This window comes from Procambarus clarkii, chromosome 69 (genome assembly GCF_040958095.1).
Source record: "Procambarus clarkii isolate CNS0578487 chromosome 69, FALCON_Pclarkii_2.0, whole genome shotgun sequence".
NCBI lineage: Eukaryota > Metazoa > Arthropoda > Malacostraca > Decapoda > Cambaridae > Procambarus > Procambarus clarkii.
The window spans coordinates 5,524,408-5,534,674 of NC_091218.1; the positions used below are offsets into that span (position 1 = coordinate 5,524,408).

Consider the following 10,267-nt stretch of genomic DNA (forward strand, 5'->3'; position numbering starts at 1 on the left):
TGGTCCTGGGGTCATTCCTGGCCTCGTTGGTCCTGGGGGTCATTCCTGGTCTCGTTGGTCCTGGGGGTCATTCCTGGTCTCGTTGGTCCTGGGGGGTCATTCCTGGTCTCGTTGGTCCTGGGGGGTCATTCCTGGTCTCGTTGGTCCTGGGGGTCATTCCTGGTCTCGTTGGTCCTGGGGGTCATTCCTGGTCTCGTTGGTCCTGGGGGGTCATTCCTGGCTTTGTTGGTCCTGGGGGTCATTCCTGGTCTCGTTGGTCCTGGGGGTCATTCCTGGTCTCGTTGGTCCTGGGGGTCATTCCTGGTCTCGTTGGTCCTGGGGGGTCATTCCTGGTCTCGTTGGTCCTGGGGGTCATTTCTGGTCTCGTTGGTCCTGGGGGGTCATTCCTGGCCTCGTTGGTCCTGGGGGTCATTCTTGGTCTCGTTGGTCCTGGGGGGTCATTCCTGGTCTCGTTGGTCCTGGGGGGGTCATTCCTGGTCTCGTTGGTCCTGGGGGGTCATTCCTGCCCCCGTTGGTCCTGGGGGTCATTCCTGGCCTTGTTGGACCTGGGGGTCATTCCTGGCCTTGTTGGTCCTGGGGGTCATTCCTGGCCTCGTTGGTCCTGGGGGTCATTCCTGCCCTCGTTGGTCCTGGGGGTCATTCCTGCCCTCGTTGGTCCTGGGGGTCATTCCTGCCCTCGTTGGTCCTGGGGGTCATTCCTGCCCCCGTTGGTCCTGGGGGTCATTCCTGCCCCCGTTGGTCCTGGGGGTCATTCCTGGTCTCGTTGGTCCTGGGGGTCATTCCTGCCCTCGTTGTCAATTTCAAACCATTTGAAATTGGTCCACGCCATTTTTTCCCCAGAGGGAAAAAATGAAAAGCAATTAATTTTCAAAAACATCTGTAACACATAAAAACATTTTTTTTTAGTTATAATTTGAAAAAAACAAACATTCGATAATGTTTATTGTTTACTTCTTATCTTGAGGTTATCTTGAGATGATTTCGGGGCTTTAGTGTCCCCGCGGCCCGGTCCTCGACCAGGCCTCCACCCCCAAGAAGCAGCCCGTGACAGCTGACTAACACCCAGGTACCTATTTTTCTGCTAGGTAACAGGGGCATAGGGTGAAAGAAACTCTGCCCGTTGTTTCTCGCCGGCGCCTCGGATCGAACCCAGGACCACAGGATCACAAGTCCAGTGTGCTGTCTGCTCTGCCGACCGGCTCCCTAATAGTATACTAATAATAGTATACTAATAATTTCCTTCAAAATCACATTGTATTTCATTATATTTTGTTCTGATGGGCAAAAATGGATTACCGGCTGAGCCAGGGATTATGATGGGCTCCTGGGATTGATCCTAGGATCATCACAGGCTGCTGGGACAGATCAGCTGCCACTCTTGTAATCCCTTATGTCTGGGAGTCTTAGGTAGGTGTCCTAGTACTCCTAATTAGCCATTGGCTCGTAGTCACCAGGATGTATTGGCTGTACATTATCAGCTATTAATCCTAATGACCAATTAGCTCTGGAGTAATTAGTCATTACTTTATATACAACAACATCAACAATTTCTAACCCATCTTCTAGCCTGAACTGTAAGTCAAAGGCTGAATGAGGTAAAAGTCTAATTCAGTCAATCTGAGTGATCATCTTAGACGCTAACTGGCAGCTTCAGAGAGGTTTCTTCCTCCCCCCCACCCCCCCCCCTCTCCCTCTCAACCTTCCCTCCCCCCCTCTAACCCCTCCCTTCCCTCCCACCCCCTCAACCCCCCCCCCCTCCCTCGGCAGTTTTCAGTATGTATGCGGGTTGACCAGTACACAGCTGGCGGCAGGGGTACGGTGAATTATGCACGGTAGGTGACTGTGTCCTCTGTAGCGTGGGGGAAGGGGTAGGAGGAGCTGGGGGGAGGGGGAGAATAGTTGGTGATGGGGGAGAGTTTTGGGGGAGAGAAGCTGGAGGAGGGGGTGGTGGGGGAAGTTTTGTGAGGAGGAGAAATGTGGGGAAGTAATATACTGGAGAGAAGAAGAGAATGGAATATATACATATATACATATGTATGTATGTATGATGTACGTATGTATGTACGACCGGGGAGCCGGTCGGCCGAGCGGACAGCACGCTGGACTTGTGATCCTGTGGTCCTGGGTAAAGCTACTTGCATTGAACCTTTCTCATTCAACCTTTCTTATTGAACCTCGTTGAGCCTAGCTTTCTCAGTCAACCTCTTAATAAACTTTTCTAGTTGAGTTCAGTTTTGGTCACCGTACTATAGAATGGATATAAATTCACTTGAACGTGTCCAGCGTAGGATGACAAAGTTAATTCCCCAAATTAGAAATCTTTCATATGAAGAAAGATTAACAAAGCTTAAATTACATTCATTGGAAAGGCGAAGAGTTAGGGGTGACATGATAAAGGTTTACAAGTGGATGAATGGACATAACAAAGGGGACATAACAATAGGGTATTAAAAGTATCAACACAAGACAGAACACGAAACAATGGATATAAATTGGATAAGGTTAGATTTTAGGAAACACTTGGGTAAATACTGGTTCAGTAACAGGGTTGTTGATTTGTGGAACCAATTACCGCGTAACGTGGTGGAGGTGGGGTCCCTCGATTGTTTCAAGCGTAGGTTGAACATGTTAAAAGTGGGATTGGGTGGTTATAGTGGGTGGTTATAGGAGCTGCCTCGTGTGGCCCAATAGGCCTTCTGCAGTTACCTTTGTTCTTATGTTCATATGAATCTCTTTTATTGAACCTTTCTAACTAAGCCTCTGTTATTGAACTTTTCACATTGAGCCTCTCTTGTTAAACATTTCTCATTGAACCTCTCGTATTGAACTTTTCTTGTTGGAACTTTACGCATTAAACATTCACATTGCATCGCTCCGATTCAACATTTCTCACTGAACCTCTCTTATTGAACTTTTTACATTGAACCTTTTGTATTGAATCTTTTATTGACGGTTTCTCATTGTACTTTTATTGAACATTTCTCCTTGAACCTCTCTCATTGTACATCATTTATTGAGCCTTTCTCGTTGAACCCGAGAGTGGCTTGTTCTGTTGTCCTAAATCATGTATTGTATTGACTGTTTTATGTTGGGTTGTATTATGTTGGGTTGTATTATGTTGGGTTGTATTTGCGTGTATTGTGATGTATAGTATAGTGCTTGTGAGGTAAGACTTATACTCAATACACTACACACAGTTAAGGCTTTTGAACCTTCCTCCTAGCAACCTCCCCCCCCCTCCTCCCTCACTACTCTACCTCTCTCCCCCCTCCCCCCTCCCCCTCCCCCTCCCCCCCTCCCCCCCTCCCCCCTCCCCCCTCCCCCCCTCCCTATGGCGACTGACAGCTGTGAGATAATTACATAATCATTCGAGGGGCAGCCACGCCTAACCATCCCAGAGTTAAGCTGCCTTAATCTTTTTATGTACTGATCTGGCTTGACGGAGGTAGAGGGGGGGAAAGGGGGGACGGGGGAGGGTTGGTGGATGAGTGTGGATAGGTTATGGCTGGATTATGGTTGGTGCGGATAGTTTAGGTGGATGGATAGAGTTTTAGAATGTTTGTTTAAATTTGTTTGTTTGTCTTCCTAACCTGTCCATATCTGTCTGTCTAGTGGTGCAACGTTCTACCTGTCTATATATGCCCGTCTTACCCCCGCCTGTCTATCATATAATCATATAATATAATTTATCATATAATTAAAGGTGCTCATATAATCATTTATCTACAAATAAAATAGCTGTTGCTTGCTGTATAACATGTTACAGATGTTATCCTGTCTTGCAGGTGTGTAGGGTGTGTGTGTGTGTGTGTGGTGGTAGTGTTGGTTCAGGGGGGGGGGGCACGAGAGGGTAAGTGTGTTATTGTTTGTACCTGCCGACCACTAGAGGCTGTGCTCGTGTGGGATTAATTAGCATATAATGAGCTCCGCTCTTGTGTCTGCATCCTCTTGTCGTAAATTATTGGATATTTTAAGCTGTACAAAAGTCGGTATCTTCGCTCAGCTGTGTACGAGCGTTCGACTTTACGTGCGTTCGACTTTACGTGCGTTCGACTTTACGTGCGTTCGACTTTACGTGCGTTCGACTTTACGTGCGTTCGACTTTACGTGCGTTCGACTCTACATGCGTTCGACTCTACGTGCGTTCGACTTTACGTGCGTTCGACTTTACGTGCGTTCGACTCTACGTGCGTTCGACTTTACGTGCGTTCGACTCTACTTTCGTTTATCTGTACGTGATATGCACGTTCTGTAACTGTAAAAAACTGTATTCAACTTCTCTTCTAAAAAGCCTAGTTTCAGCTGTAAAGAATGATGGAGTACAATAGTTTTTGTGTCGTTGTCTATCCCGGAGGACAGAACATGAGGGATGAGGGGAGGAAGAGAGAGGGGACAAGGGGGAGAGTGAGGAGAGGCAGGCCCACAGACACACGCTATAATGGGAAACTGCGGGAAACAGGCCACGTGGCTTTGTTTACAAACACTGCGCAGAAGAGGGGGGGAGGGGAACACCCCAGTCATGAAGCGACGATGTGTGTGTGTGTGTTTTTCAGAGTCGTACCCTAGTCTGGTTGGTTGTTGTTGACTGTGTTCTAGGGCTGTGTACCCGCCTTTTGAGAGCCGTGTACCCGCCTCCTGAGAGCGGCATATCATGCCCTGTACCCGCCTCCTGAGAGCGGCATATCATGCCCTGTACCCGCCTCCTGAGAGCGGCATATCATGCCCTGTACCCGCCTCCTGAGAGCGGCATATCATGCCCTGTACCCACCTCCTGAGAGCGGCATATCATGCCCTGTACCCGCCTCCTGAGAGTGGCATATCATGCCCTGTACCCGCCTCCTGAGAGCGGCATATCATGCCCTGTACCCGCCTCCTGAGAGCGGCATATCATGCCCTGTACCCGCCTCCTGAGAGCGGCATATCATGCCCTGTACCCGCCTCCTGAGAGCGGCATATCATGCCCTGTACCCGCCTCCTGAGAGCGGCATATCATGCCCTGTACCCGCCTCCTGAGAGCGGCATATCATGCCCTGTACCCGCCTCCTGAGAGCGGCATATCATGCCCTGTACCCGCCTCCTGAGAGCGGCATATCATGCCCTGTACCCGCCTCCTGAGAGCGGCATATCATGCCCTGTACCCGCCTCCTGAGAGCGGCATATCATGCCCTGTACCCGCCTCCTGAGAGCGGCATATCATGCCCTGTACCCGCCTCCTGAGAGCGGCATATCATGCCCTGTACCCGCCTCCTGAGAGCGGCATATCATGCCCTGTACCCGCCTCCTGAGAGCGGCATATCATGCCCTGTACCCGCCTCCTGAGAGCGGCATATCATGCCCTGTACCCGCCTCCTGAGAGCGGCATATCATGCCCTGTACCCGCCTCCTGAGAGCGGCATATCATGCCCTGTACCCGCCTCCTGAGAGCGGCATATCATGCCCTGTACCCGCCTCCTGAGAGCGGCATATCATGCCCTGTACCCGCCTCCTGAGAGCGGCATATCATGCCCTGTACCCGCCTCCTGAGAGCCGTGTACCCGCCTCCTGAGAGCCGTGTACCCGCCTCCTGAGAGCCGTGTACCCGCCTCCTGAGAGTGGCATATCATGCCCTGTACCCGCCTCCTGAGAGCGGCATATCATGCCCTGTACCCGCCTCCTGAGAGCCGTGTACCCGCCTCCTGAGAGCCGTGTACCCGCCTCCTGAGAGCCGTGTACCCGCCTCCTGAGAGTGACATATCATGCCCTGTACCCGCCTCCTGAGAGCGGCATATCATGCCCTGTACCCGCCTCCTGAGAGCCGTGTACCCGCCTCCTGAGAGCCGTGTACCCGCCTCCTGAGAGTGACATATCATGCCCTGTACCCGCCTCCTGAGAGCGGCATATCATGCCCTGTACCCGCCTCCTGAGAGCCGTGTACCCGCCTCCTGAGAGCCGTGTACCCGCCTCCTGAGAGCCGTGTACCCGCCTCCTGAGAGCCGTGTACCCGCCTCCTGAGAGCCGTGTACCCGCCTCCTGAGAGCCGTGTACCCGCCTCCTGAGAGTGGCATATCATGCCCTGTACCCGCCTCCTGAGAGCGGCATATCATGCCCTGTACCCGCCTCCTGAGAGCCGTGTACCCGCCTCCTGAGAGCCGTGTACCCGCCTCCTGAGAGTGGCATATCATGCCCTGTACAGCTGAGATCAACACTAACCATCAACAGATACGCTCGTTGCTGAGAACTTTAGTGTAGTTGTTTGTGACCGCCAGAGGTCTCTGCGGTCACCTTACAAATTGACCAGAAGTGCAGTGGAGGAGTGAGATTCCATCCACAACTTCAAATTCCCCCCCCCCCCAAAACCCCCGCTCAAAAAATCTAGAAACTGTAAAGTACCGATTGAAGATTGAGAGGCAGGAACCAAGAGATGAAGCTCCAGCCCCAGTAGCACAACTAGGTGAGTAAACACACACATATACCAGTCCCTATATGTTATATGATAAATTACCCTATTTTTTCACTGAGCCTTTCAATAAACAACTGTGGCATTCAAAACTCATCAGTAGTGAATGTTGGCAGACAGCTGCTGCTGCTGCTGCTGCTGCTGCTGCTGCTGCGGTTGATGAGGTCTTGCTCGCGGCAGAGCATTAGACACAGACAGACACAGACTGACATTTATACAATAACCCACATGTTTGGACACGGTATAAGTGGACACGGCCAAAGAGGCAGCCCCGACGTATGACTTAAAGGGGTTCAAGGTACACCTCAATGCCCACTGGATCAGCTGAGTGTGTAAACAGTGTTGGAAGAAGGTTGAAGTGTCCAGTCATGTGCTTGTGTTGTGTGTGTGTGTGTGTACTCACCTAGTTGTACTCACCTAGTTGTGTTTGCGGGGGTTGAGCTCTGGCTCTTTGGTCCCGCCTCTCAACCGTCAATCAACAGGTGTACAGATTCCTGAGCCTATTGGGCTCTATCATATCTACACTTGAAACTGTGTATGGAGTCAGCCTCCACCACATCACTTCCTAATGCATTCCATTTGTCAACCACTCTCACACTAAAAAAGTTCTTTCAAATATCTCTGTGGCTCATTTGGGCACTCAGTTTCCACCTGTGTCCCCTAGTGCGTGTGCCCCTTGTGTTAAATAGACAAATGTGTGTGTGTGTGTGTGTGTGTGTGTGTGTGTGTGTGTGTGTGTGTGTGTGTGTGTGTGTGTGTGTGTATACTTAATTGTGCTTGCGAGGGTTGAGCTTCGGCTCTTTGGTCCCGCCTCTCACAGGTGAACAGATTCCTGAGCCTATTGGGCTCTATCATATCTACATTTGAAACTGTGTATGGAGTCAGCCTCCACCACATCACTGTGTGTGTGTGTGTGTGAGAGGTGGGGGAGAGAGAGAGAGAGGGGGGGGGGGTTGATGTGCTTATGTGTACTAACTTAGTTTGGTCTACAGGGTCGAGTTTCAGCACCTGGTACTCGCCCTTTTCAGCTGTGGCTCGTATGTTTTGACAACTTTCAAATCTTTGAGTTTCTATCATGTCTTAAATTAATAGTTCGTGTGAACGTGTCTTATCTCCTTCCTAAGTCATCCTATTTGGTCACTCTATACCGCTCTCAGTCTCAAGGTGTGTTTCTTAATCCCTGCCCTCCCCCCCCCCCCCCCCCCCCCCTATTGTTACCTTCTTCATCTGGGTGTGGAGCTGCCATCTACTCTCTACTTACGGAACCAGTACATCTGTAATCGATCATGGCGATTTAGTCATTAAACAACTCAAGAGCTTCGAAAAATCACAACCCGTGAATATTATTGCTATAAACAGCCAAGTCTTGGCAGTCTCCGTGGTGTAGTGGTAAGACACTCGCCTGGCGTTCCGCGAGCGCTATGTCATGGGTTCGTATCCTGGCCGGGGAGGATTTACTGGGCGCAATTCCTTAACTGTAGCCTCTGTTTAACGCAACAGTAAAATGTGTACTTGGATGAAAAAACGATTCTTCGCGGCAGGGGATCGTATTCCAGGGACCATAGGATTAAGGACTTGCCCGAAACGCTACGCGTACTAGTGGCTGTACAAGAATGTAACAACTCTTGTATATATCTCAAAAAAAAAAAAAGTAGCGCCTTGGAACTCTTTTTAAACTGTTGAATAAATCCAAAGGAAAAACCTAGAAGTAGAAGTGTTGGAAGCCGCCTCCACTCGCAAGAGACAGCTTGAGCTCGACGGGGGTCCAGGAGCTTGCGCTCGCGCCCGGTATGCCCCCCCACCTCGCTGCGCATACGCGCGCGCCCGCGCACAGCTGTTGACCAGTTACCTGCTAAGGGTGATGGACAGCTCAGGGGAATTACAAACTCATAATGAACGCGCTGAATTGTTCCAGCGGGCTCACTTTACCGTGTGGGGGGGAGGGGGGCGTTCTTTGTCGTTCCCTGGGACGGGGGCGTTCTTTGTCATTCCCTGGGACGGGGGCGTTCTTTGTCGTTCCCTGGGACGGGGGCGTTCTCTGTCATTCCCTGGGACGGGGGCGTTCTTTGTCGTTCCCTGGGACGGGGGCGTTCTTTGTCGTTCCCTGGGACGGGGGCGTTCTCTGTCGTTCCCTGGGACGGGGGCGTTCTCTGTCGTTCCCTGGGACGGGGGCGTTCTTTGTCGTTCCCTGGGACGGGGACGTTCTCTGTCGTTCCCTGGGACGGGGACGTTCTCTGTCGTTCCCTGGGACGGGGGCGTTCTTTGTCGTTCCCTGGGACGGGGACGTTCTCTGTCGTTCCCTGGGACGGGGGCGTTCTTTGTCGTTCCCTGGGACGGGGACGTTCTCTGTCGTTCCCTGGGACGGGGGCGTTCTTTGTCGTTCCCTGGGACGAGGGCGTTCTCTGTCGTTCCCTGGGACGAGGGCGTTCTCTGTCGTTCCCTGGGACGAGGACGTTCTTTGTCGTTCCCTGGGACGGGGGCGTTCTCTGTCGTTCCCTGGGACGGGGGCGTTCTTTGTCGTTCCCTGGGACGGGGACGTTCTCTGTCGTTCCCTGGGACGGGGACGTTCTCTGTCGTTCCCTGGGACGGGGGCGTTCTTTGTCGTTCCCTGGGACGGGGACGTTCTCTGTCGTTCCCTGGGACGGGGGCGTTCTTTGTCGTTCCCTGGGACGGGGACGTTCTCTGTCGTTCCCTGGGACGGGGGCGTTCTTTGTCGTTCCCTGGGACGAGGGCGTTCTCTGTCGTTCCCTGGGACGAGGGCGTTCTCTGTCGTTCCCTGGGACGAGGACGTTCTTTGTCGTTCCCTCGGACGGGGACGTTCTTTGTCGTTCCCTGGGACGAGGACGTTCTCTGTCGTTCCCTGAGACGAAGAAATTCTTTGTCGTTCCCTGGAACGAGAACTGGTAGGAGAGGAGGAGGGGGGGGGTGATTGGGAGAGAGTGTGGAGAAAGCGAGCAATGTTAGAGAGAGGGAGTATGGGGAGAGAGAACGGTGGAGAGGAGGGGAGGGGGGGTGATTGGGAGAGAGTGTGGAGAAAGCGAGCAATGTTAGAGAGAGGGAGTATGGGGAGAGAGAACGGTGGAGAGGGAGAGGAATGGAAGAGAGGGAAGTATATTGAAAGATAGATGAGAGAGGGATGGAAAACGGGAGATAGGGAAAGATAGACGAGAAAGGGAAGGAAAGGGGAAGAGATAGGTCAAAATAGATGAGAGAAGAGGGGGGAGGAGAGAGTTTGAGAGAAAACGCAGCTAAGTACACCCCCCCCCCCCCAGTTGATAATAATACAAAAGGCAGAATTGAGAATCAATCAATCAATCAATCAATCAAGAAATCAATCAATGAAGCAATCAATCAATCAACACGAGGTTCTCTTATGCCGAATACTTGGTAATTGACCTGCTTGCTTAGTGGGGACTGTTCAACGTCATGTCTCTTGTGTTTACATTTGAGCCCAGCTGTGAGAGGCCCGTCGCCCGTAACACGTGGTTTTGTTTACATTTCTGGTTATCTGTGGACTCTGGAACACGTGGTTTTGTTTACTTGTCCCTCAAGAGCCCGCCATACACCTCAACACACACACTCTTGTTTACACTTCCCGCGCCCAGGCAGTTCATGTGTACTCATTAGGTGGTCTTGTTTACAGATGTCCTCGCACGAGCAGGAAGACGAGGATCTGAGACCTGAGGGAAAAATATGTACTCTTCTACGTCATCGCTACACATTAAAGAAACTTAACCTAACCCAACCTAACGTAACCTAACCTAACCTAACCCAACCCAACGTAATCTATCCTAACCTAACCCAACCCAACCTAACGTAATCTATCCTAAC

General features: G+C 51.5%; 1 protein-coding gene across 1 annotated transcript in view; it reads right to left on the reverse strand.

Annotated features, from left to right (window-relative positions):
* Positions 1-6,532: 6,532 nt before the first annotated feature.
* The window catches only part of LOC138355793 (proline-rich proteoglycan 2-like), a 4,616-nt gene continuing 881 nt past the window's right edge, over positions 6,533-10,267 (reverse strand). Inside the window, exons 2-3 of the mRNA XM_069311320.1 lie at positions 8,361-9,296; positions 6,533-6,641 (exon numbers count right to left, since the gene is read on the reverse strand). Of these exons, the coding sequence (XP_069167421.1) occupies positions 6,533-6,641; positions 8,361-9,296 (1,045 nt within the window). The remainder of the gene's footprint in view (positions 6,642-8,360; positions 9,297-10,267) is intronic.